Here is a 27,683-nt window from a genome sequence, read left to right as displayed (position 1 = left end):
ATTGTAATCTTGCAACCACTTGCACCGGCAGAAATGATAAAGCCAAAAGAAGAAAGACCGATGAAGTTTCACAAAGTTCCAAAAGTTTTTTCGGTACAACAGCGAAGGAGTGAACACTACCTGAGTATTGTTGTGCAAATCTTTAGGCATCGGCCCTAATTTTTATTGTTTTCTGTTATTTGGTGAGTCCATTTAACGCATCCAGTTATATATCAGTTTTTGTGGCTGGTAGTTTCCTCCTCTTGGCCCTCTAACCTCAACCATGGGGGACTCTTCGGGGGGCGAGGGCCCCCCGACGGTTAGTGCAGCACAAGAAAATGACAGTTTATCCAATGATTCTCAAAATCGTCCGTTGAACGCCATTATTTGTAACATTTTGCCACCGGATTGCAAAAAAACTGCTGAAGATATTTCCAGGCCCCAGTATTTTGATGTGCCCTCAGGTGAAGAGTTGTCAAAGTTATCGGCAGAGATCCAGATTATCAAGAATCAGTTCGAGCAAGACGCTGAAATCCTGCGGGAAGTTGCCAAAATCTCCGCAAACATAAGAAGGACAGTAAATCGGAAAACAAAATATGAAATCACCGACCAGGGGCCTTTTATGGTGATTCTGGAGGGGATTACAAGTAAGGTGGGGACTCTTCATCCTATGAACTTTGGGAAGTTACTTCAAGCGCAGAAAGTTCAAGGTATATTGAAAATTTCTAGAAAAGGAGCCAATAAAATCGGTTTGGAGTTTAACACCTCTGAGTCTGCAAATAAATTTTTATCTAATGAAACATATTCGACAGCTGGTGGGTATAATAAGTATATACCTCAAAGACTAGTCACTTGCCGAGGGTTGGTGAGGGACATTGGTGACTTAATTGATGAGGATGATTTTTACTCTGAGGCAGAAGCCAAGGTTAACATCGGAAGATCGCTAAAGCGCGTTAAGATTGTTAATGTTCGCAGACTAACTAAAAGGGTCAAATGCCCAGGTGTTCTGCCTGGCACTTTTGGTTTCAAGACAGTTCCATCTAATGATTATATAATAACATTTGATGGTAAAACTCTCCCAGAATCAATCAGTATCTATAAAAATGAGTGTTCAATCGAAAAATATGTTAGTCCTGTTGTCTTATGTATGAATTGTTGCAGGTTTGGTCATTGGAAAAACCAATGTAAAAGCAAGGGTAGATGTAGTTTCTGCGCTGGAGATCATCCAGTATTTCATTGTGAACTGAAAGAACAGTTTTATAAGAAGAAACCATGCCCGACAGACCACTTAAATCATGAAGGTAAATGCAGCCTGGGTAATTGCGAAATATCTCCAAAGCCAACTTGCATCCATTGTAAAGGCTCTCATCAGGCCACTGATAGATCATGTCCGGAAATGGACAGACAGAAGAAAATCAATGAGGCTATGGCATGGTACAACTTATCCTTTTTTGAAGCGGCCAAACTCTTTCCAAGAGGCCCCAAATCAAGTGAGTTTAATCGCTCTAATGAAAATTTCCCTCCTATTCATAACACGGTTGCCCCCGTCTCTCAGCCTTCCCCTAGATCTGCTTCTAAAACCTATTCTGTCATAGCAAAAAAGCGTAAGTCCCCCCAAATAGAATCAGGGTATGATAGGGACGCCCACAGGGATTGTCTCGTGCCGCCGTTGACTAGGCAGAAGTTGAATCACACTAGCAAAAGTCAATCTTCTCCCTCATATTTAAATGATTTATCGTCAGAGTCCGAGATGGACACTGCTTCTCCAGGGGTTTCCTCCTCTGGTGAATTTTGGTATCGGTTTGAAAATTTAAAGAAAAAAGTCTTGTCCAATATACCCAGTAAAAGTGCTTACCATGAAATTGAGAGTCTTTTTGACTCCCTGCCTCCTCCCGGAGGATGCAGGTTTTAATATATGAATGTTCCCAGATCGACAGTCAAATCTTTCTGTTAAAATTAGTAATCTCTCAATTATTCATTGGAACACTTGCGGTATTAGAAGTAATTGTGATAGTATTATTAGACTTATTCGTGACTTTGGTCCGGATATAGTCATGATTAATGAATCTTTTTTACTCCCATGGGAAGAGACATTTATAATTACCGATGCCTCTAAGGGACCAGATGATAGAGTTGGCTTTGGAGTATTTATTCCGTTTCTCAATGTTAGGGTCGGGCATGGGTTGAATAGCGCGTTTTGTATTTGCTTTGCAGAAATGGTAGTTATTAGTTACGCCCTAGATCTTATATTAGATTATAATATTAAACAGGCAGTAGTTGTCTCCGATTCCAAAAGTGCCCTGCAGAGCTTCGGATGCAGTGCGGTTGAAGCTTCCAACAGCTACATTTTACTAGATATTAAAGCAAAGATTGATATTTTAAAGCGCAGACTTGGGGGGAAAATCCGAAAAATCGACATTTAGAACTTCTGAGATTAGTCTCCTTCGCTGGAGAAGATCCGAAAATCCTCGACATTTGGAACTTTAAAGTTTAGTCTCCTTCGCTGGAGAAGATCTGACAATCCTCGACATTTGGAACTTCAAAAATCAGTCTTCTTCGCCAGAGAAGATACGAAAATCCTCGACATTTAGAACTTCAATATTCTGTCTCCTTCCTGGAGAAGATCCGAGAATCCTCGACGGAAGTCGGCAATGGGCGAATGATCCTGGTAGTCGTGCCCAACAGTTATCTGTGAAACGCATCATTGAACTTGAAAGTTCCAAAAAAAGGGTCCGATGGTGCTGGCAATACAATGTTCGGTCCCGACACCACTAGGGTCATTGGGCCAATAATGACAGAAGTTAATCAACGCAAGGAGACCAAATATTACCTAACTACTACCCGCTATTACCAATAATAATCAATTATTACACACACATGAATGAGATTACACAGTAACGTCTTAGGAAATCGAAGACGAACGTGGGCCAAAGGTCGAGTGCTTAACTGTACTAATGGGCGGATCCAGGATTGATATATAACCTCTCCAAAAGGCAACAAGTGTAAATAAATGAAAGCAAGGGACATGAATAGAAATTGCCGTTAGTTCGGAAATAAGAACCGCATTCCGCAGTAATATCTTAAATTGCAGCAAAAATGCAAGGGCTTACACTTATTTACATTTATTTTAGGACAGGCAAACCACATCAAGCAATTAAACAGTTACAGTGTGTTCGAACAGAATGAAGTAGTGAAGAATAATTAGCAATATCAGTAGTTTTGAAGATTAAGACAGTGTGTAATTGTGAGAATAAAACATTTAATAGGTAGTCTCTGAGCATTATTAATCTACATGTGAGAAACATAAGTCGAAATAACCAATGACAACTTGAACCCGTTACAAATGTGCAAAAAATTAAAAAAGATTCAGAAGTTATCGCATAATATTCGCATATAAAAAAACAAAACTTGTTGGTGCCACTTTGTTTAATTAAAACATTATTTTAATAATTTTGCTTAATGGAACTGAAGATTTATGTAATGCAATGTAATGGTAAGTCGTTAGACCTGCCAACTTGACTTGCAGCAGGTTGTAGATTCAATTCCCTGGAGCCTTTGTTGTTTTGTTATTGCATTTGTTGTCCAACTTTTAACGACTGTCTTCAATCTAGTCAGCCGTCTAAGTAAAGACAGACGCGATTTCATTGAATTAAGGGAGAAAAAATTGCAACGAGCGGACAAGTAGTTCAAAAAAGAATGCAATGCAATGAGCGGATTTTCTCAGAATGTAGAGAGCAAGCGAAAAAAAAAGAGTTTCACACAATATTGTTTTAAATTCTAGTATCATTAACATCTAACCACATATAAACAGTACGGCATTGGCAGCAGGATGTAAATATGATTTTTGTAGATTTTGAATTCTTTACCACACATCTCGAAAATAAACTTTTCTTAAGTATTTAATTTTTAAATTTTTAAGTCTTGTGTATTTTTTTGAATTATTTAATTTTTTAATAGAAAAAGTCTTGTGTATTTTTGTTAAGTTTACATTAATTCCAACTTGCCTACTTCTTAGTTTGTCGTAAAAGAAATAAAATTCTCTATTTCCATCGTCTCTACATGCTAGCACCATGGAGCGCCAATCGATTTCTTTCAATATGAAAAACAAAACAACTAGGCGATGCAGACCCGTTACCCCACAATTTCGCGCCAGTCTGGAAAGTTAATAGTGGCAGTGTTTCCACGTAACAAACACGCAAAGTACGCGTCGAAATCGACGAGCTGAAAGTAGAATATATCTTGTAAAATATACAGAAACTGGGTCTCGCGCCTCTACCGGGTATACAGTTGAACTAACAATATACAAGAAAATTCAGTTTACTATGATAGTAGCGTCCTTCAGAAAATTTTTAATTTAGACTACTTAGGTCGTGTATATACCGTTTCTATAGCGTTGCATCCGGGCGTCCATATATGGACGCCCGGTTGTAGACGGACGCTCGGAAGATAGCAAATTGTTAATGTAAGGATGCTTGGAAGATAGTGGGATAACAGCACATGAACCTAACTTTTATTTTAAAACATCCCAAATTAAATAATCAAAATATCAATTCCCTCCTAGAATACCAATAAAATATTTACAGGGACCTAATATTTCTTTAATGATTTTCTAATCAGTGCCGTTCTCTGCTTATGGGCCTCCGTCGTTAGGCTTCGTTTATATGGTCGCAATTCATCAGTACCAAATCCAGGCGTCCACATGTTGTAATTGCGAGTTAAATATTGCTGAACATCCTTCACCTATAATATTTCAAAAATATAGTGCTACCTTCCACAAAATTTTAAATTCTGAAAATGACATAACAATGAATAAACTACAAGGAATTAAATTGGGATTTTTAAAATAGCTAACTGCATTACATCTCCTATATTTATAACCTTTATTCTATTAAGCTGTTTATCAAATTGAGTTGGTAAGTTGGTTAGTTATTAATACATGAAGGTACCTCAATGTTGTTAACACGCCGATGCTTGGCAATTGAAGCAGCCCCATTAAGGCATCTATCAACAAATTCGTCCACATAAGTCAACAATATCTCCTCAACTTCTTCCTCTAAATTCAAAGTTTGGTCAATTTCTCTAACAAGATCCTGCAGCCGCTGCTTAGTTACTACGAGTACCGGTTCATTAATATTAGCGGATGTAGAATTCTGGACTGGTTGTTTCGTTGGTGTTGGATTTTGTATTTGAACAGGTTGCTGAACTGATTGTACAAGATTTGTAGGTAGACCTAAAATTTAACAGCTCCAATCTAGATTTTTTCAACTCCAACAAATATCAACAAGTCAAATTTTATAGATTTGTCCTTTTTTAATGACTACCTGATAATTGTTGATTATCAACCATATTATTATGCTGCATTTGAGTTATTTGGCTTTCATGTGCGATAGAATTCGTGACAATTCCATTATTTTGGGTTATTATAGTATGAGGAGCTTGAACCTGAGTCACTATTATATTTTGCCCAGCGAAATTGTTCTGCATATTCGGTAAAGACATTTTCGTGAAACTAAGCAACCAAAAAACTATCACTCCAAACCATAGAATAATGTAAACATTTAGGTCATAGAATAAGTACAAGTACAATAATGCGTTTCACAATAATTGTTGGGCCCGACTGCTAGGATCATTTGACCATTGCCGACTTCCGTCGAGGATTTTCGTTTTTGGCAATCGATTAATACGTACAAAGAAGAAATATATATAACCAATATTTGCTCAACTAGCAAAAAACAATTTTGACCGATACCAAAAAAAACCGACATCCCCCGGCTTCCACCGCTGACCATTATCACTTTAAAACATTCACTAAACATTAAAAACACTAAATCCACCCAGTGGAGACCGATTTCAAAATTTTTGGGGACGATTACAAGTGATTCTGTATGAAGCGAACGGAGGTTAAACCACCACAGAATCCGTCATAGAATATTTTGGAATAATATGAGTTCTTCTTTTCTGATTAACAGATGATAGTGTACTATGATCTTTTGCCCATGACCCGCACAACATACGAATATCGTGGTTACTCAATAGGGCAAGGTTGGCGCTACCGGTTTGAGCAAGTGCTTTTTGTCGCCTTGCCCATTGTTATACGTCATATCTATTTACGGCAAAGAAAGTCTGTTTCTCTCCCTGTTCGGCCTGCGAAAATTAAGAGGATCATTCGATCGTTTACAAAGGCTTACTGGAACGAAACGAAAGCGGAAAATCCGGAATATCTACAGAAATTCGCACCACTTGTGATCCGCAATATACAAGCTCAAACCTGTGCGTTTTTTTCCGGAAAGATTACAATTTTTCTGCGCAACTTTACAACTTGATCAAAAAATGTAAAAAATGTTCTCGTACAGAAAATGTCCTTGGATCATTTTCGAAATTTTAAAATGCTCGGAGGTCAGATTTTACCGGGTCTAAAAGTTGTCTAAGGCTTTCATCAACTTTTTTGTTATTAAAAAATGTAAGGTACAAGTAGTCTCCACAATAAGAAAGGTAGTAGTAATTTTTAGGCCCATGTTAACTAAAATAACCTTATAATAACTTAAACTTAAATTATAAATTTATTTAATAGCATCAATTTTCGAAGCCTTCCTTACATTTTTTCCATATATCTAGAGTGTGTAGATTTAGCAAACGTAAGTCCAAGCCGTCGAAATAAGTGCAAGATTTGATTACATATTCTGAATGCAAAAAAAAATAAAATTTGATGCAATTGACTTTTTTTTCTTTCTTTCCTAGGAGAGAAATTGAGGTCATAAAGGAACGCACAAGGTATGTAACTACTAGACCTGTAAGCATAGATCAGAGAGTTCCCAGTTTAATCAGATAAATTCTCCACCCACCTATACTACACTGACCAAGCTCTGAACGACCTTTACACATTTATTCAATAAACATGATTTTTTTATATGCTGAAAATGATTGTATTTTTTTAGTATTATGTTTTGCTTTAAATAAACTTTTGTGAAATAGCTTTTCGATAATTTGTGTCCAATTATTTTCTAAAAGTTTATCAAAATAATGTATTGTCGCTAGTAATACCATTAGAGGTGAATACATTTCCGGATTTAATTTGACCTCGTGTGGTACTCGGTAAGAAAATTGCACACCAAATTGTGTTCGAAAAATAAATAATTAACATTTATTTTTCACTTTTCAACAACGTCAAATTTTATCTTCATCAAGTATTAGCAAAACATAAGGTTAGTACGTGTCTAAACATTATACATACTTCATTAGGCATAGACATTCACTGCATTCTACTCATCAAACTCCTGTATTTTCTCATTTAGCAAGAATTAAGGTGTCTAAAGTATATAGAAAACATCTTAGCTTTGCAATTGAAACGTATCAAAATTATCTTGTAAACAAATAAAAACCAGACTGTCAAAAAATCATTCTGTCATTCTAAATGTAAAAGTCGTCAATTTCCACTCATCTGTTACCATGATAGTCTGTTAAAAAACACTACAGGTGTAGAATTTTCATTCTAATGTAGGATTATCGTCTTTTCGTCATTCGTAATTAAAGATATGTTAAACACGTTTATTTTTACATATATTAACCTGAAACTATCTTCTTGCACAGCAAGTAATAAAAGCATTTCTTCTTCATCCGTGCTAAATACCGTTCGTGTTCCCTTTTAGCGAGAGCATCCTACACTTTAGGTACTGAATATATATAAATGATAAATAGTTTCATGAAATGATTCTTACTTTTGAAGCATCACGGCGAACAAATCGGGTAAATGTGGAAAGCATAAAAACAAACTTCGATCGAAGGAAGGGAAATATTCAATTTGTGACCAGTTGCAGGAAAAAAAAAACGCGAAGTAAGCAGTCGTAAACAATTTAATTTTAAAGCAATTACAAAGCTATATAAAAAGTATGCAACAGTCTAAATAAATATATCTCATTGAAACTCTTGACATATACGTTTAAATATTAAATTTAACAATAACTCCCAACCCTATTATGAATTAATTTCTAGAAATGATTCCACGCACAGAATTATGCAATTTTCTGACGATACATGAATTGAAAAAGACATCGTTTATAAGTACTTTAGTGTTTAAAGTACTTTGATCTTAATGATACGCGAACATATACAGAGCGTGTAAGATAAATCGAACATTATTACAATATAGGTCCAAAATATGACCAAAAATTAGATTTTAAAGTCACTCTGTAGATATTTCTATATGAAGGTTGAATATTCATAACATTTATTATTTAACTTTACTAATATGGTACTTCTTAGTACGGCGTACTCACATATAATTTCTATAATCACCATATTGTCAGTTTTATTCTTTCTGTTCGATTGATACAAATCTGTCAGTTTTCATTATAGTATAAAGTGTCTTTATGGTCTGTGACTTTGAAAATATTTATAAAGGTGGTAGAAGTTGTACTGGAAATATAAAACTGACAATGTTCTGGAACATCTTAAACCAAAATTTCTATAAAATATCTTTACCGACATTCACGAAATAGTTATAAAAGATTCATACATCGAATGAAGAAATTATGAATTTTAAATCCAAGATCGCTAAATTTTACTGTCTCAAGTATGCTTTTGTTTTTAGTTTATAAGTGGAGATGAAACAAATAATTATAAGAGCGATTGCAGTGTGAAAAAATGTTGGGAACACCTAGCATCACCTTAGCCTAACAAGTAATATTGCTCCTATACTGTTGTATGTGTCGCGCACTTCAAACAGTATAAATAATCATAATTTTGCAAAAACAACTGAATTTACACGTAATGCACAACTGACCAAGCATTTAGGGGGTTTCCCATTCCACAACGGAGAAAGATCGAACTTTCAAACCATAAAAAAAATAAAACCATAGAGGTAAAATAATAAAAATTATATTTAACTAATGCAAATATATATATTCTAAGTAATTACACACAATTCCTGTCTTGCATAACTTCTAAACAAACAACAAATTAAAAATTAACACATTATATGTACAAAAACAAACATGAATAAAACGATACCGACGACAAATTACATGCAATAAATTTGAATATGAACATTTGTAGATGATAGGTTCATTTTGGAAAAAATACTTGTAATTTTACTAAACCGAAACGATTACATTTTACACAATCCTTGGGCATAATTAAATAAAGGGTGCGGGTTAACTGATAATGAGTTTAATGTTTAAAAATCAATAAAAGTACTTATAAAAATTGGACAGTTTCCGTAACAGTTAAGATTTAAATACCTAGAATACAATCTTTAAATGTTTGTTACCTGAAGATTTTAATCTTTCTTCTCATCAGGCTTCTTCCCTATTGGGATAGCTGCCCTCACCCTAAAAATAAATGAAAATTTATTCTACTCAAATAAGTATTCGGTGCTTCAAAGTGCCACAAAGTGCTTTACAAGAGTAAAGACAAACGTAATATTGCGAGTGGCGCTTAATGCCCATTTTTGTCTTGTTCATCTTCTATGGCCAAAACAAACACTATCACTGAATAGAAACATTGGAAGCAAGGAAGTAATATTTGCCTCTTCATCTAACTTCTCGACATTTCCGGGCTCTTAAGTCTTACGAGAAACAAAAACGTATTAAGCATCATTTTCTTTTTGAGCGGTGACTATCGAGTTTGGTTTTTGGGATTACTTTTCGATTTTAAGTGATTTTTGTGATTTGTTACTAGAGTGTATAACAGACTTTGCAATAATTATTATTTGGACATTTTATTTTCAGCGGTTTGTTGTTAAAAAGAGAATAAATTGTTTACTAGCACAAGCAAATGTTTATATATATGGTCTATTTAAGATATTTAGACATTTAGGCAAACAAACAAAAATTATTACTATTGTTCTTATTATATATACCACATGGAGATTTCTGTTTTATTCTTTACAATTCTTTAATAACTGATTTCACCATATCAAACCTAAATTATGGAAAACGGCCAAAAAGGAAGAAACAAGACTATCTTTGAACAAGATTTCAGTATGACAAATCTGGAAACCAGAAGGATCGTTCTATTTTAATTGCCCTCCACCTCCACCATTACGAAATTACTAGGTACTCACTTTGAAGTAATCTCGCAGAGCTTGGTCCTCACGATTTGAAGATTAGCGTCGATCTGTGTTTTGTTTGTTTCGTAGACTTTTGGAAGGGTAAACAGAGCGACCCACGCTAAAATTAAAATTAAAAATTAAATTTTTACCAAAATTCCAAGGCAATTTTAAAAAATAATTGACAATTTGCATAATATTGCGAATAAAATATTTTAGCGTAGCGACAGAAAAGGTTATATAATTTAGAGAAAATGTACTGTAAAGCAGTAAAGTTGCCTCAGGTTTAACAAACTCAGTTTGAGAAAACAGATCAGTGGGATATATCTTGCATTTTAGTAGATACTTATGGAGTATTTTTAAGGGCAACAGCACAGATTCACATGCTAAGCACTGTCGCTAAATACCATAGTTTAAGCCCGGAAAACAACATTAGACTAGTTTTATTAATATGCAGTATAGGGTACAGCTATGGAGCTATCGAAGTTTGGGATCCGAATTGGCATTTAGTTTATAAGCTTGCTTCAATTTTAGAGTGACTTGATTATTGGAAACTATTTGTCTGATTTTACGATCAATCAATAGTGTCTTGTTTAATAATAGCTTTGAAAATATTAGAATAGAAAATATAAAAAAACGAGTTAATAGTATTTGTGATCAAAATCAAAATATACCTTGCAAATTATAATTATAATAGTTGCACAAAGTTTTCAGTAATTTAAACTGGTTATTTGAGTATGCCATAATAGGAGCGTCTGAATATTTGTATTCCGCATTTCAAGTTTGGTCTTAAATGATGCCAAAATCAGATCTAATACAGCCACCCATTTGAACCAATTTAAAAAATGAGGTTTCTTATTGGAAAAAGTTGCTTATAGGGAAAAAATACTTACCGTCTGGAAAATATTTTTAATATTTCTTTTACTAACTAAACTGCGTAGAATAAATAAATTCAGTTTTATTTTGTAAAAGAAAACATTTATTTATTATTATTATCATATAAGCGTAGTTATTATTTATAATTAAAAAAACAATCAAAATTTAATAAATATTTAGTTTAGTACAGCACTAATTGCCCAAACAAACAAAAACAACTTTGGAATTCGGGTGAACAGTAAACTTATTCTCAGACTCATTGCAAGTTGTATGTATACTAAGAGAAGAGCTTTTACGGAAAGGTTATTAGATTCCAAGTACCGAGTTGCTGAAGGTATGAATATATCATTATACCAATAGCTAAAAAGTACATACGTTTGCCAAGCATTTTTGAATGATTTGTAAAATACTGGCAAATCCATATTTTTCAAACAAAGAGGCAATTTCCATTTCCCTGGCATCATCAAATCTAATTTATGCGTACCTGTTACGTTGACGCATGGTATAATTGTTACTCTTTCATTGCTTTTCTTCCAACAGCGGATTTTTCAAAATTTGTAATGTTAGCTTTATTGGGTAAGCTTTTATAGACGGGACCTGTTTCGTCGCAATTATGTCTGTTCAGGCAAAAAGTCATTTTTAAATGAATTAGCTAGCTCCATACTCTCTCCACCAACAGACAAAATCCGTATACTGTGGCGTTTTTTAAATTTCGCTAACCATCCATCACTTGCTACAAAAGTTTCAGCTTCATTATTTCATCTATTTACTTCCAGTACATTGTCAAATTGTCTTCATTCGCTGAAGCTATCTTCATTTTTACTTATTTACTTATTGTACAAATATCACCTTTATATTTGTTAGAAATGTTTGTTTTCTTCCCATTTTGTCCTTTAAAATGATTAGTTTAACTTTTAACGAAATTGACCTGAATTGTCTGTTTTTTGTGATTCATATTTAATGGTTGAATTTAAGGCACAAAAATATTAATTATTTAATTAATTACTTAATTATCAGAAACTAACAGAATTCAAGCAACTATTCTATTTAACAGAAATTCACTTCGACACTGGCAGCACAAAACACACTTCTGAATTGGCCTAAACTGAACACAAATATTTAGGTTTAAAAACATAAGTTGCTTATACAGAACAGTTGAACCAAAAAAATTGCTTGTATAGAGGTTGCTTATATAGAGCATTCACTGTACTTACAAAGTAATAATTGCATTGTACACTATTGATAAATTAGTAATCCAGTCCGTTAGTGTCTAATAATTTAAAGAAGTGCCAAAACTTATATGTCAAATTGTTTTTTTTAATCCAAATGTTTAGTTACCAATCATAATGGCCAATACTACGTCAACACAGTGAACAGTTAAGAAATGTTCACAGGATTGAAATTTTGACCGACAATTGCAATTTTGAGATCACATTACACGGAGACTCTTGTGTCTGATATGGTTGGCACAATTTTTTATTAAAAAAATTAAATAAATTATATGGAAATATCGCGTCTATTAAAAGTGGAGGCGAAGAAAAAAATCTACTTTGGTAAATTGCATATTTTGAATAAATTTTTGTGAAGGAATAATATTGCCACCTTTGCAGAGCGACATAGCACTTACCAAGGATAATGAGGGTCATTCCGTTAAACCATGCACCTAGATAAGTAAGGGTCCACAACAAAACTCCAAATTTGATCGAATCGACGAGGTCCTCGACTAGGAATAGCCTGCGCAGTTCTACAACGCCGGCATTTAAATGCGCCACCGCCACTTCGGTAACTTCCTTTACTTTGTCGTGGGGCAGAGCGATGTTTAATTCCAGTAGCTCCCTGAAAAGTAGAGGAAAACGGTTAACAACCAATAGAGAAGTGCAAAAACGACGCTCACTTGAACGGGTGACCGTCGCCTGTCTTCTGCACAGCCTGAATGATATTTTTGTAGATTCTAAAGGAGATGGTACCGACTAGGACCACTAGGGAAAGGTACGCGACTACGCTGATCAGGGAGAAGTACGTGAGGGCCAAGAGAATGACGAACACTCCTCCGAATACCGGACCGGACTTCTTCGGATCGCGCCAGTAAATCAAGCTCTCCACTGAAATAAAAAAAAAGCTAATTTAAAAAAGTTACCAAAATACAAACAACGTTTGCAATGTCTGGAGATGGATCAATCCTTAACCTATTTTTAATAGCAAATTGTAGTATCTTAACTATTAATCAAAAAATAAAACAATTTTTTTTCATAATTTGGTAAAGACGGAAAGTAATAACAGTCTCATAATTTTCTCAGGCTACACACACTATTTACAAATCTTCTGGATTGCTCCCGATTCGGCTGTTGTTGAGTCGAACTAGCTGACGTTTCGCCAATCACCCTAACTGTTTGAGAGGTGCGGAGATAAATAAGGCCCGAAAATATGGTTTCGGATGACCGATTTTCATATTGCTGACAGAAAATTGGCGAAAAGACCTGATTTTTCCTTAGTAGAAGCATTGCATGCAAATAAAATTGTATGTCCGGTTGCGTGATTGTATTCGGCAACTACTGATGAGTTTGTTTGTTGTAGTCTTAAGGCTCTTTCATGTTCTTTGAGCCTAGTTGATATTTTTCGTCCGGTCTCTCCAATGTATTCTTTGCGCATATGCATAGGATGCTGTAAACTCCTGGCATCTCAAACGTTTGAAGATGTTTAGAGACTTTTGAATAAGTGGTAAATCTGGTTTTGACGTTATATTTCTTAAAAACTTTTAACATGTTGTTAGTAATGTTCTGAATGTAAGGACGTATAACAGCAGCAAGTATGGGGTGTGGGACTTCTTGTGTTTGGAAGGTAATTTGTGATGGAACGCTTAATATATTTAATGTGGAAATTATTAGAGAGAAGAGCAGAGGTAAGGTGTTTTAATTCTGTGTTCAGTGACAGTGAATTCTTATTATAGACAACACAACAATAGACATAGTTAGAAGTGTATTTAGAAACATTTAAACCAAAAAGTTTTTGCAACATAGCCTTAAATTTTGCAACCTAGAACTGCGCCAAGGAACTCAGAAACGGGAACAAATAATTAACAGTCTAAAAAGAAGAACGGATCTAAATATGCAATATTATGGAAGGAAATAACAAGGAGAGCACTAATCCTGGGAGGAGAAAAACCTCTTGGCTTAAAAATTTGTGGGAATGGTTTGGAATAACATCAAACCAAACTATTCTGTTCTCGAATACCTCACTCTGTTTTCTCATCCCACCTACTAATCCAATATTGTGAAAAATATGTATGAATGCTTAAGGATTGATTAAACAAGACACCTGTCTACTTATAAAAACGTCAATATTTTCGTTAAATGATAAAATTAACAGTGAAACAGTATATTTAGGATATTAATTAAAAAAAACAGGATTTAAAAAATATCAAAAATCAAACAACAACTGAAAAATGTTAGTACATTCGTACATTTTCGTCTTAAAATTAAAAAACATTACTTTTTTGTAAAGTTTTCCAGTATGAATTAAAAAAAAAATTAACGCATTCTAAAAAAATATTTCTTTTTTACTTCAATTCATAATCATACTTTATAGGTGATCAATATTCACTGCAATTTTTACTGAGCCTTTTAAATGTTGAATTTTTTAGTGCTTTTTGAGACACCTGAACGCAAAATTATTTTTTTCTACTCCCTTCTGTAAAATGCCTAATTCCACACCGACCTAGCGTGCGGGAAGCGTCACTTTACTACTTCAGTTTCGTTTCCCACGAATCTGAGCCACTTCGGATATTGCCGGGATTTTGCCGCACGGGTTGGGAGCAATCGGATGTGTTCGGACATATTTCCCACGCCTTGAATTGTGACGTTTGGCAATTCTGACGGTCATGTCAATAAATGAATTTGTTTTGCGAAAATGCACCCAAAAACTAACGGTCGAAGAAAAAGTATAGTATGCAACAAATTATGTGATAGAATATGCTGATGAAATGCTAGCTTCAGTATTCCAAGTATCTGCGACGCGACGTTTGCATAAAAACTTTATATATATGAGAATAATATACTTTGTGAATAGTTCTCCTTGTAACGGATTAAATAAAACCTCGTAGTTCTGTTTGTAAAACAAAAAAGGTGTTTTTTAAAAACGAGACCCTTCGTTCGAAAACCTTAACTGGCGCAGTCGTGACGGATTTGGGGTAGTTTTCGGTCAAAGCCATGTCATCGGGACGATTTGATCGCGAAACGTGGGTTTCAACCCTTAGACTCCAAAACGAACCAGTGATAGACTGTCTGACAAACCCAACGTGATTGAGTTCGACTGAGGGCAAGGAAGGCAAGAAATCACCCTCGCAAGCAGTGCTACGCAAGGAAAATTCCAATAGAAAGAATAGGCTGATGACTAAGAGAAATCAAGGTTAGTGCCCAAAATTCCTATTGTTCTCCTTTCATCTTCCCTAGTTAGGACGGTGGAAATAATTTTAGGATTCTTAGTTTTAAGTTCAATTTTAAGAAATTTCAAAATCAATTAAATTTATGAATGAAGATAAAGACGTCGACAATTTAAGTGCGTTTTTTACTTCGTTAAATTTAGTGGAAAAGAAAGTAGAGAATAGTCAAATCAATTTGAAAATGAATTCTAATCAATCGTCAAATTCCGGTGTAAATTACACTTTGTTAAAAATGTTTATAGATAGTATTCTGCCATATAATGGTGATCCCAACACTTTAAATAGTTTTCTATCAGCTGGAGATTTCCTTTTTGATACATATGGCCAAGGAAACGACGAAACTTTAAAACAATATTTGTTAAGGACTATACGAATGAAACTTGTTGATCGCGCACAAATTCTAGTAGGCTGTAGAATGGAGTTAGTAACGTGGGACAATATTAAAGTAGCTTTGTTAAATTGTTTTGGCGATAGACGAAACAATGTTTAGAAAGGATTTGTTTATGGCCACCCCCTTTAAAAATGAACATCCTTTAGCTTTTGGGAAAAGATTACAAGTTTTAAAGAGTATCCTTGCTCAAAAAATTAATGCATTTCCATAAAGCAAAGTAATTCATTTACGTCAATACGATCAAATTTGTTTAAGGACGTTTATTAGAGGATTACCAGGACAATTACAAAGTATTATAAGACTTAAAAATCCAAGCTGTATAGAATTAGCTATGACCCAAATTATTGAAGAGAAAAATTTTCAATATACACAAAATATCTTCAGAACTCCAATTCAATCAAAAGTTTTGCCTAATACTTCTATCGAACCCGTTAAACAATTTTCACAAAATCCAAATTATTTTAGTAACCAAAATTTTAATTATGTACAACCGATTCGCCTTACAAATAATTTTCAAAACAACAATCACCATAAGCAAAATTTTAGAATTAGGCATGATCAAAATCAGTTTACTCCCAGACTAATAGTTTTCCCAGAGGTCCAATTAATATGCCCCAACCACGCGAAGTTCCAAGAAATTTTCCTACAAATAGGCAAGTTTTTGGCCCACCTAAAAACGTATTTAGACCGACAGGTCAGGTACCTAACAAAAAACCCGAACCTATGTCAACAAGAACAAACTATACCATACCACGCCAAAATAATCAAATTAACCATTTCAAACCTACTGGCCCTAGAAATTTTATTTCGCAAGAATTATACCAAATCGATGAAAGTAACGCGGTACAAACAGATGAAACATCTGCGGTATTTCAAAATGAAAATATTCACCAAGAGGAATACTCTGAAATTGAATTTTCAAATCAAATTGAATACTTTAATGACACTCAAAATTTTGACGAACACCCTGAAATTGAAAATCAAATCTCTCAAAATTTTACAATAACGAGCCAATGCGACTCAACGAAATGACATTAGAAATGTATCCCAAAATTAATAATAGTTTACCGTACATCCAGATTAAAGAACCCGCAATTAAACTTTTAATTGATACTGGTTGTTTTCACTCGATTCTTCGACCTTCCATTGCAGAAAAATTTTATTATGAAAAAATATATCATTCCCCAACTATTATTAAAACAGGAACTGGTGAAAAGGAAACTCTATTTAAAGCAGATATTCCGGCTTTCCCAGAATTAAAGGCTAATACCAACCTATCTTTTATTCTTTTTGACTTTCATAAATTTTTTGACGGTATAATAGGATTTTTCTATCGATCTTGTCAATAAACAATTAAGGAATAATACAACTAATATACCAATTTTATTTAGACAACCACAAAACGAAATATATTGTATTACTGTGAATGCACACGAAATTGTTAACGTAAGAATTCCAGTAACACAAAACAATGATGTTATTATTCCCGAGCAAGTCATAGAAGGTCTCTATTTTCCAGAAACACTTACTACTGCAAAAAACGGTTTTGCGCAAACAGAAGTTTTTAATTACAACTGAGAAAAATATAACGTTAAATTTCCCACAACCTCTAAATGTTTTATCTTTTCCGGACTTTCATAAAGAAAATTTTGAACTTTTTAATTTAGAACACATCTTACCAAAACATAAAGAACAATTTAGTAAATGCGACATTTCCAAAATAATTCGTTGCGAACATTTAAATTTAGAAGAAAAATCTGCTATAGCAAGTCTTTGTAAAGAATATAATGATATTTTCCATTATGAAAACAAAAAGTTAACATTCACCAATAAAATCAAACATTGTATAAGAACAACGGATGAATTGCCTGTATACACTAAATCATATAGATACCCCTTTATCCATGAATAGGAAGTTCAACGGCAAATTAACAAAATGTTAGAAGAGGGGATCATTAGACACAGCCAAAGCCCTTGGAGCAGCCCCATTTGGGTAGTCTCGAAGAAACCTGACGCCAGCGGCAAGCAGAAATGATTGTTTGTGACTTTCGTAAGGTAAATGAGAAAACGATAGACGACCGCTATCCATTGCCTAATATAAATGATATACTCCATAAATTGGGACGGTGTAATTATTTTTCAACTATCGATCTTTCATCTGGTTTTCATCAGATCGAAATGGATCCGGAACCAATTGAAAAAACAGCTTTTACTGTTGAGAATGGTCATTTTGACTTTGTTAGAATGCCTTTTAGATTGAAAAACGCCCCCGCGACATTCCAGCGCGTCATGGATAATGTTTTGCGTGATGTACAGGGAAAGGTTTGTCTAGTATACATGGACGATATCATAGTATTTTCGTCATCCTTAGAAGAACACATCAAACATCTAAAACTTGTTTTCCAAAAACTGCGACAAGCTAGACTAAAAATTCAACTAGATAAAACGGAATTCCTACGAACCGAAGTAGAATTTTTGGGTCACATAATAACAAAAAACGGAATTAAACCGAATCCCAAGAAAATTATTGCAATCCAGAAATTTCCTGTACCGAAAACAGCAAAAGAAATAAAATCCTTTCTAGGTCTTCTAGGATACTATAGAAGATTTAATTAATTGATTTGCAAAACTCATCAAGCCATTTACAAATTGCCTAAAGAAAGGAGCGACCATCAAACACACACCAGAATTTCTAGAAGCATTCTATCTTTGTAAAAATATCTCGTGCAATGATCCAATACTACAATATCCAGATTTCGAAAAACCTTTTATATTGACAACGGACGCCTCTAATGTTTCTATAGGAGCGGTTCTCAGCCAAGGAAAAATTGGTAGTGATCTTCCCATAGCCTTTGCCTCTAGGACATTGAACCCGGCAGAAAGCAATTACTCAATTATAGAGAAAGAATTATTAGCAATCGTGTGGTCAACAAAATATTTCCGACCATATTTATTTGGAAGAAAATTTGTGATAGTTACCGATCACAAACGTCTACAATACCTGTTTAATATGAAAGAACCAAATTCCAGATTGCTAAGATGACGACTAAAACTGGAAGAGTTTGATTACACAGTTCATTATAAGAAGGGCAAACTGAACACCAACGCTGATGCCCTGTCACGTGTCGAACTAAATATGATAGATAAAGAGTCACTTTTCGGAAATCCTGGAGATATTAATGAAGACATCGATAAATACATACATGAAGAAGATCAAAATATAAGCCTTGAACAATTGGAACAAATTGAAAGCGTGTTTAACCCTCTAGAAAATGTAAACACTCCAAAAATTAATATCATCTCGGACATTCAAATTAAACCGTCAAATATTCCTAACACTGGTGAGACAGTACACTCAGCAGCTGAAGATCCAATATTAAATATACCAATTACCGAAAATATTTTAAATACTTATTCTAATCAAATAATATTTAACCAAAAAACAAACGGTCGTTATCACGTGATTAGGAGTTACCCATTTCAAAATAAATCTAGATTTTCTGTTTGTTTAAGTCAAAACTATCAAAATGAAATAATGAAATTCTTTTTAGATTATTTGGATCCAACAAAAATGTACTGCCTTTATGTACAAAACACCGAAATAGATTTAAATCGAGAACTATCTGTTTTGTTACCAAATACATTTTAAAAACCATGCTTATAAATTGGTAATATCGAAAACTCTTTTAACTGACGTCACTGACAGGACAAAAAAAAAGACCTAATTGCATATCATCATGAAAAAACCTGTCATCGTGGAATTAATGCAAGCCTAATAGCATTAAAAAGGCTCTATTAATGGCCAAATATGAAAACTGACCTAACTGAATATATTAATAATTGTGACACGTGCCAACAAACAAAATATGATAGACATCCGCCAAAATTAAAGTTTATGTTGACACCGACCCCTTCTGAACCATTAGAATCCATCCATATGGATACTTTTCAAATATGTAACGTAAAATTTCTTACAATTATAGACGTATTTTCACGGTACGCCCAAGCTTATCCGTTAGAACCCGATTGCACAGCAATTGCTATCTTAGACGGTTTAGCGACCTTTTTAAGTCATCACGGCCTACCTCAACAAATAAAGTGTGATAATGGTACGGAATTTAAAACGTCTTTGCTTTTAGATTTACATTTTACAACTCCTGGAGAATTCTAATAGTAATAGTCCAATAGAGAGATTTCACTCTACTCTTGTTAAACTATATAGGGTACTAAAATTAAAAGAACCTAAAGAAGCCCCTAAAAATTTAATAAAATACGCAATTATAGGTTACAATTCATCAATGCATAGCGTAACAAAACAAAAACCTTTTGACGTTATTAATGGAAAAGTTAACGGTTTAGATCCCTTTGATTTAACGGATGAAATCATTGTAAATAATTATATCGCAGATAGACGTGAAAGACTAAAAACTATCTATCAACAAATCTACGAAACTCCGTTAGAAACAAAAATACCTTTAAATGAAAAACAAAACGAAAAACGAGAAAATCAACCTGAAATGAAACAAAATACAAAGGTTTACGTTACTGACAAAACAGCAAAACGTAGTAAGGGCAAACCCCGAAGGAAACCTGTTATTATAGATCAAGATATTGGGAATAAAATTATCACAAAAAATAAAAAAATAATTCATAAATCTCACATTTGCATTTTGTGGAAACATCTCAACTTTTTAATCAATTACGTAATTTAGAATACGCTTACGCTGTAATCTCAAAATCATTAAACTATACAAATAAACATAATTATCAGAATGTACACTATATTAATGGTAATAATTTACTTAATAATGTTCGATATTTAATTACACAACTAAAATTTAAACTTGGTAACATAAAACCCAATAACCGTACAAAAAGAGGTTTAATAAATGTTGTAGGTAAATTATCGAAATGGCTTTTTGGCACTCTCGATTCAGAGGATGGACAAAAATATGATAAAATTATCACAGAACTTGTGCGTAGTAAACATTCATCTGACATCCAACTAAAAAAGCAAACTTCTTGATTCAACAGCTAATTAACAACTATAATGATACTATAACACTTCTACAGAGAAATCAAGAAGCTATTAAAACGACATATAGACATTTTTGAATATAATTCAAACAAAACTATTACTGACATTACTACTTTCATTAAAGCTCAAAATACACTAATGCAAATAATTCTAAATTGCCAAAGTTTTATAACATTTTTGGATAATTTAGAAAATGCCATTACATTTGCGAAATTAAACACATTACATCCTGTAGTAATATCGGCGGCTGAATTAGAACAAATAATTTTTAAAGTGACTATTCTCTATGGTGATGATCAAATTGTAATTTTTGAAAATCAAAATAATTATTATCAGTTAGCAAACTTACAAGTTAAATTTACAAAAGATACAATAATATTTGCCGTCCATATTCCGATTTTTCTTAAAGAAATTTTTGAAATATTCCACCTATTCCCAGTACCTGTGAATCACTCCTTAATTATACCTAATTTACCCTACCTAATACTAGGCACTGTCATGCAACAATATCAAGAATCAATCTGCCCAATCATTGAAGACACCTACGTTTGCGAAAATCAACTTACCCAGCCCATCGGTGATTGTGTGACAACCCTCATTAAATATGCCGAAAACAAAAATTGCCACGTAGTCAATGTAAATGTTTCAACGCATATAATACGACCAATCACTAGTAGATTTGTTTTGATAATACCATCGGAACAGAAACTTAAATTACAAATGAATTGTCGAAACAAAGAAATAGCTTTTATTGAAGAAGCCTGCCTAATCAATGTTCCATATAATTGCGGTATAACTACCCAAAATACTGAGCTTTGGAATAAAGAAAAATTTTTTAAAGCAAACCCATTCTAACTGCCACCCATTAAAATTGAAAATATGGAACATCACGATGTGAAGTGCCAGCCACTCCAACTACAAACGATTGATCTCAAAACGATCAAAAAACTACGAGAAGCTGCGAAATCATCGATCCCCGACATTGGTTATGAAATTCATCCAGTCACTTGGAGTCTCGCCACTTCAACAGGAATGATGTTTATTTTAATCTTGTTAATATTTATAGCATGGAAAATCTACAAGAGCCATTTGCTGCAAGATTCCAAGAAAACCAAGAACGACCAGTCTTCCGAAAACAACCCTTCGTCCCTCTTGTTTTCCACTTCGGAGGGAGGAATTATGTGATAGAATATGCTGATGAAATGCTTCAGTATTCCAAGTATCTGCGACGCGACGTTTGCATAAAAACTTTATATATATGACAACAATATACTTTGTGAATAGTTCTCCTTGTAACAGATTAAATAAAACCTCGTAGTTCTGTTTGTAAAACAAAAAAGGTGTTTTTTAAAAACGAGACCCTTCGTTCGAAAACCTTAACTAACACTTTCGGTAAACTTTTTAAGGCACTCGTTGATTAAACACTCGCTCCACTGCGCTTCGCTCGTGTCAAATACGAGTAAACTCATAAGTGCCGCACTTGTTGCATAACATACTATTGCAATTCATGCAATTGATAGTCGCGCCGATAGTATGTTTTTTCGTGGGGACGTAAGAATAATTGCGAGACAGGCTGTAAGGTTATTTGAAGTGACGTCATCGCTTCCGGTGCGAAATTTCGTGACCAAGAAACTTCTTATTCTTATGAAGTAAAATCTGTTCGTTCGCTCCATACATGCACGTTCTGAACCAACAATAACAGCTATCGGGTTTCTCTAGTTCCTGACATTTATATAAATTAATAAGCAATTTATATTTAACCCGCGTAATAAAAAGATCTTGATTAGTTTAGAAGTGTGGATCGTGGTGGGTATATGAGTTGAGTATATGAGGTGAGTTTATTCAATTGAAAAGTAAGGACACAATGGTCGATCAGAGACCTTTTCAATGTTCTGTTATTAGTGACAGGAAACTCACCAAAACCAAATGTGAGATGTTCCCCTTGAAAGTGCCCCTGAAGCCGATGAATTATATATTGGTTCAGATGAAAATAATCCTAGTACAATTCTCTAACCCACAATATTTGCTATTTTCGAAATTTATCATATTACTATTGACAACACTGCCTATCGGTCAATTACAAATCTTTGGTGTTCTCCTAAGTTAGTTGTTGATTGGCGGAACGTCATGACGTTTGGTTCATTAACAACCGACGCAGGTGGAATCCAAAAAAGTTGTAAACAGTGGCCAGTGGAAGTTCCTTTGGAAAAAAGTGTGTACGTTTTAAATAAGGTTATAGTAAAACAACATCAAAATAAAAATCCTTACTGTCTATAAACCTACAACTCGTAATAGCGACCATAGCTTAGCATAGCATAGAAGATAGCGTAATGACGTTCTGGCCACTGTGCTTCCTCATTCCTGTTCTTCGCATAGGTATTACATGATCTGATTTTTGTTTTATAAATAAATAACAATAACAATATGTAAATGATTTCAGTACGAATTATATTGGTGAATACATTAAACAACCAGAACACTCCATTTAGCCAAGAAGAAGACAAGAACAAGATTTCTCATTATCGGCCGTTTTTTGCTATTGTAAAATTTGCGTCACATTCTTCGTGTAAAAGGGTTAAAAATTAACAACTTTTTAAGCAATAAAGTGTGTTAAAAGTGAGCGGCCCGCAGCTTAAATGGAGTAGACAAGATCAATTCTTTATTAAAACATTTTTATATATAGAAAACGTTCGTCACAACAGACTGAGATAAAAGATTGTTAGATAACCAAAAACTTAAACCGTTATGTACGTGTGCCTGTGACCACGCTAACCGCCGAAACGGTCCGTGTGGCTTACCATATGTGACCCAAAGTTGTCAGAAAAAAACATTACGTACCCGGTCCCTTTTCCGGCAACGGATCCGCCGAATATTGTAGACCCTTTCGGTAGTCCCTATCTTTGCGACCCATTTCGTTATCGGTTACCTGTATTTACTGGTTTGAAAATGAACCGCGGTACTTGTACGCTAGTCGTACCGTACCAACACGCGGGTGAACTAACAAAGATAAAAAAATATACGCGGACGAATTCGATTTAGCGCGCCGTTGCCACATTTGCGCGTTTTACATAACGGACAAATCTTAAAGCAGTCTTGGCGCCTTCAATTCCTGTTATTCGCGATTGCGCTAGCACATTATCAACGTTATACAGGTACCTCCTACCTCCATTAACTCAACGAAATCCAACGTCTATAAAATAAAAACAGGGGACCCAATAAACGTAAATTTTTTTGGAAACTGAGGTGGCAACAACGAATTCATTTCCGAAACGTGGAACACGAAGTGTAACGTCTACAAGGTTGCCAGGTCTAACTAACTAATCTAGGGATTAGGGAAAAGTTTTCCCAAAGAATCTAACTCTTACAGTTTATAACAGCCGGATTCAAGAAGAAAACTGAAACTAAAACGAGCTACATTATGTAGGTTTGTCTGTTTCAATGTAATAATTATATTCCAAAGCAAGACATTAGGTTTTTCTTATCAAAAAACACCTATTAATTCTTTTTCTGATTTGGAGTTTCTATAAACATATTTCTGGGGATTTTTTTTCTGATCTGGCAACCTCGCCGTCTGACTTTCCATCGGCTTACGTCGGCAAAGACTGAGAGAAATGCGGGTAGACAGACGAGTTTAGCAGATATGATATCACCCAGACTCAAGTTCAAAATCTCACATCGTATCGTCTATATTTCTGAAACTGTGTCAATAATAAACGATGCAACGCCTACGGGATGTCAATAAATGTTACGACCTGTAAGACTTTGGTCCTAAAGATGGGAAAATCATTTAATATGGCCGATACGATTCGTCTAAACTATAATCTCTGTCATTTTGTCTGCATCACCGATAAATCATTATGGTCACAAAACTATGCACTCTTATTATGCAAACCCTCGTGATTTTTTTTATAGATTGTCATATAACAATTAACACCTATGACAGAGTTAAATTAACTATACAAGTAATTTAGTGAGCTTTTAATACAACCAAAACAAAAAATAAAATTTGAAATTATAACTTCAAAAATGATAAGTAAGAAAAAGTATATTGGTACGAGAAATAAAGGTAAGTCCTTGGTCCTCGGGTTATGGCAACTGCCGTCGAGAATATGCGATGAATGAAATCAAAGTAAAAGTCAGTGTATGCTGAGCTTAGCAACGTCCGAAGTGTAGGTTCCATCCAGTTGTGCAGCGCTCAATTAAGTTTGGTTTCTGAAGAATCAAGAAGGTTAATTTCTTAACAAACTGAATGAACCGGTTTAGAAGTCATATGGAGCTTGGAATGGGTAAAATCAAAAAGATTCGCTGTTTTTACTGATGTGCAGTTGAAATCCGATAAATAATTTCTTTTTTATTTAATTACACTCTTTAGATTACTTTAAATCCGTGAAATCAAATTTGTTGATTTACTTATAGGCAAATTAAAAAGGATATAAAAGTGATTCTATTTAAATGTGATTTTGTATGTATTGTTTTGTTTGTTCTCACTCGTGATTATTTAATACTCTAATAATGAAATTTTTGTATTAATTATCATGATGATATTTCATCATATTTTTTATATAATATAATTTGTCATTCAATACATCGGCAAAATGGCAGTCATGTCCATTTCTGAAATGTATTCATAAATTCTTAGTTTTTTTTCTCGCAATAAATGATTGAAACTAATTACCTCATAAATTTTTATTTCTAATACCAAACTAAAAAAAAACAGTTTTTGGTTAATGTTTTAAGTTAACACTGAAATCCGGTTCAATAACTTTCGTCTTCAACATTTAACGAATTTTTGATTTTGAATTTTTATTACTCGAGCGCCATCTACCTTAAGATTTATGAAACGTCTAAAGAATCATCAAACACGGGCGGGATGAAATAATGCAAAGAGTTTATATGATTTTAGAACTCAAATTTATTTTATGTCAGTACCGTGGATAAATGAGTCAGTACCGTAGAACGGAAATCATGAAATTTGTTTTTCGTTCTTGAAGCTTTGAAGTTGTAGTAAAATCCTTTCACACTTTTAATTTTACAGTAAAATAGATGAATAATATCCATAAAATAATTTAAAGTCTAATTTTAAAATCTTAGAAATTTTAAGCAAAAATATTTTTTTAGAATTCATCGCATTCTTATCTTAGTAGGCCATAAACTATCTTTTCAACCTTTGACACAAATCAATGAATAATATAATATCTGTTCCTATTAAGTTAATATTGCTTTCAATGCATTTTTACTTTACAAACGTTTATTATCAGTTATTTTTTGCTTACATTGTTGTTTTTCATAACTCGCTGTTTTAAGAAGCATCCCAGAACTTTTGCATTTATAAACGAGTGTATGACTAACCAAAACCAATCAAAGTTAAACTGCCTTCGTGGTAGACCGCCTCCACGGTGGTATGACACCAAACAAAGTTCAAAAACTAAAACGCCTCCGTTGCATCAACCAATCCTCTTTCCAAGATCTTTCTCTTACAACATCTGTAAGCTGTACAATGGAGTTCCGGGAGAATTAAAATACTTAATCTTTTCTATAAAAAGTATTTACTGCTTTTATTCGTTTCTTTTTTTTTATTGTATATTATTTTTATTTCCAACTGTAGAAAACTTTATTTATTGCTTGTTAAAAATTGGACATTTTGAAATTGTTTTAAACTCCTTTTTAATACTTATTATTTATTATTATCCATAGTTTTGGGTTCAGGTAGACCTTCTTTCTGAAAGTGAAGCTCTGAAGAAGCCAGCAGACTCCAGGAAAGTAAATCACAAATAACAGAAACTCTATAAAATACACAATAAACTGTGTCGTTAGATAAACATATCTATGTCCTTTTAACTAGGTAGATATTTTAACTTCTCTGGAAGAAAAATGTAGAGGCGCAAACCAGCAAACATTTTGTTTGATTTGTTTTCATTTGAGGATTAATAGCTACATATACAATAAGATTATTAGGTTTAAAAAAGTATAGATAAATTAGAAATTTTATTCGATATATCTTTTTTTTCAGCCATACTTGTCAATTACAATAGGCAGAATGTATTTATTGCTTAGTTGGCATTAGTAATTGATGGTGAATTGAAAACATACGTTTTTAATAAATTTTGAATTGGATACGAGATCATTCATATAGTGACGTAGCATCAATGCTAAAATGTTCTAAGTTTATGGTTTATAATGCTATTAATTATAAAACTCACGGTACTGGTAAAAATGTACCTAGGAAGAAAATGCCTAGAATAACACCCCATTTAAGACGAGTACATATTGAACGTGAAATGGTACGCAGTAAACGATAAAATCAGTAAGAACGATTCGTCGCCGACTTAATGTTTCATCTATTTGGAAAAGTTTCCAAAAAGAATCGCCGAATTGGATTGGACACCGCCATGGATGGAAAAATATACCTTGGACGGGCGAAACAAAGATTAATCGAATCGAATGCGATGCATGATTCACAAAATTCACTGTTAAACACGAGGATATCATCGTGGTATTGAGTTGGACCAATTTATAAAATAGATCGATTAATTGATCAAGAGAATACAAAACTATCTATCCGTCACCTGAAAATTTCAACAGGACAATGACCATAAATGGTCAGTTGATGTAATTGAATGCCCTCATTTAGTCCAGATCTAAACCCGATAGAAAATATGTGGAATGATCTTTAAACAAGGATTCGGCCAAAAAAACCTGAACAAATTAGTGAAGAGTATTCGAGAAGCTTGGTATTCAATCCCAGTCAGTCACTGTCAAAGTTTAGTTGAGTCTGAGTGAGTGAGATGTCTAAACATTTAGAAGAAAGTTAGACCTTCTCGAAAATGTTTTCATAGTTACTTCATAATTTCCTGTATTATCGGTATAGACAGGACCTCTATATCTCTAGTAGCTATATGGGTATCCTATTACATAC

The 27,683-nt window shown here is 33.8% G+C and overlaps 3 protein-coding genes across 13 annotated transcripts in view; 1 reads left to right on the top strand and 2 right to left on the bottom strand.

The window, feature by feature from the left end:
• Positions 1 to 93: 93 nt before the first annotated feature.
• On the top strand, positions 94 to 2,692 carry LOC132705503 (uncharacterized). 5 transcript variants are annotated; one of them, XM_060676108.1, is made up of 2 exons: positions 94 to 689; positions 2,369 to 2,692. In XM_060676108.1, exons 1-2 carry the CDS (start codon positions 263 to 265, stop codon positions 2,464 to 2,466), a joined length of 525 nt encoding a protein of 174 aa, XP_060532091.1. In that variant the 5' UTR covers positions 94 to 262; the 3' UTR covers positions 2,467 to 2,692. The 5 variants fall into 5 exon arrangements, with proteins under 5 accessions (XP_060532091.1, XP_060532092.1, XP_060532090.1 ...); XM_060676109.1 differs by having other exon boundaries at positions 1,141 to 2,692; XM_060676107.1 differs by having other exon boundaries at positions 94 to 1,280.
• Positions 2,693 to 4,531: 1,839 nt separating this feature from the next.
• On the bottom strand, positions 4,532 to 5,541 carry LOC132704783 (transcription initiation factor TFIID subunit 12). The gene is made up of 3 exons (XM_060675027.1): positions 5,301 to 5,541; positions 4,926 to 5,209; positions 4,532 to 4,719 (listed from the first exon to the last, which is right to left on the bottom strand). Exons 1-3 carry the CDS (start codon positions 5,476 to 5,478, stop codon positions 4,567 to 4,569), a joined length of 615 nt encoding a protein of 204 aa, XP_060531010.1. The 5' UTR covers positions 5,479 to 5,541; the 3' UTR covers positions 4,532 to 4,566.
• A 2,270-nt stretch (positions 5,542 to 7,811) lies between these two features.
• The window catches only part of LOC132705734 (reticulon-1-A), a 41,247-nt gene continuing 21,375 nt past the window's right edge, over positions 7,812 to 27,683 (bottom strand). For 6 of the 7 annotated variants that reach the window (XM_060676567.1, XM_060676566.1, XM_060676569.1 and 3 more), the window contains 4 exons: positions 12,795 to 13,002; positions 12,528 to 12,736; positions 10,040 to 10,145; positions 7,812 to 9,305 (listed from right to left, as the gene is read on the bottom strand). In XM_060676567.1, coding sequence (XP_060532550.1) covers positions 9,254 to 9,305; positions 10,040 to 10,145; positions 12,528 to 12,736; positions 12,795 to 13,002 — 575 coding nt within the window. In that variant the 3' untranslated portion in view covers positions 7,812 to 9,253. Of the gene's footprint in view, positions 9,306 to 10,039; positions 10,146 to 12,527; positions 12,737 to 12,794; positions 13,003 to 23,605; positions 23,765 to 27,683 lie in introns of those variants that run through there. The other variant, XM_060676570.1, reaches the window with a different exon arrangement.

This window comes from Cylas formicarius, unplaced genomic scaffold (assembly GCF_029955315.1).
Source record: "Cylas formicarius isolate icCylForm1 unplaced genomic scaffold, icCylForm1.1 PGA_scaffold_7__23_contigs__length_41026272, whole genome shotgun sequence".
NCBI classification, from domain to species: domain Eukaryota; kingdom Metazoa; phylum Arthropoda; class Insecta; order Coleoptera; family Brentidae; genus Cylas; species Cylas formicarius.
This window is presented reverse-complemented; position numbering and strand designations above follow the sequence as displayed.

What these genes read in the sequence shown, in the direction of transcription:
- LOC132705503 (XM_060676105.1), top strand. Translation starts at nt 263, where the DNA reads ATGGGGGACTCTTCGGGGGGCGAGGGCCCCCCGACGGTTAGTGCAGCA. An exon ending in AGACCACTTAAATCATGAAG is followed by an intron (nt 1,281 to 1,340) that starts GTAAATGCAGCC and finishes TCCATTGTAAAG; the next exon opens with GCTCTCATCAGGCCACTGAT.
- LOC132704783 (XM_060675027.1), bottom strand. Translation starts at nt 5,478, where the DNA reads ATGTCTTTACCGAATATGCAGAACAATTTCGCTGGGCAAAATATAATA. An exon ending in TGATAATCAACAATTATCAG is followed by an intron (nt 5,210 to 5,300) that starts GTAGTCATTAAA and finishes GTTAAATTTTAG; the next exon opens with GTCTACCTACAAATCTTGTA. An exon ending in GGCGTGTTAACAACATTGAG is followed by an intron (nt 4,720 to 4,925) that starts GTACCTTCATGT and finishes GAAATATTATAG; the next exon opens with GTGAAGGATGTTCAGCAATA.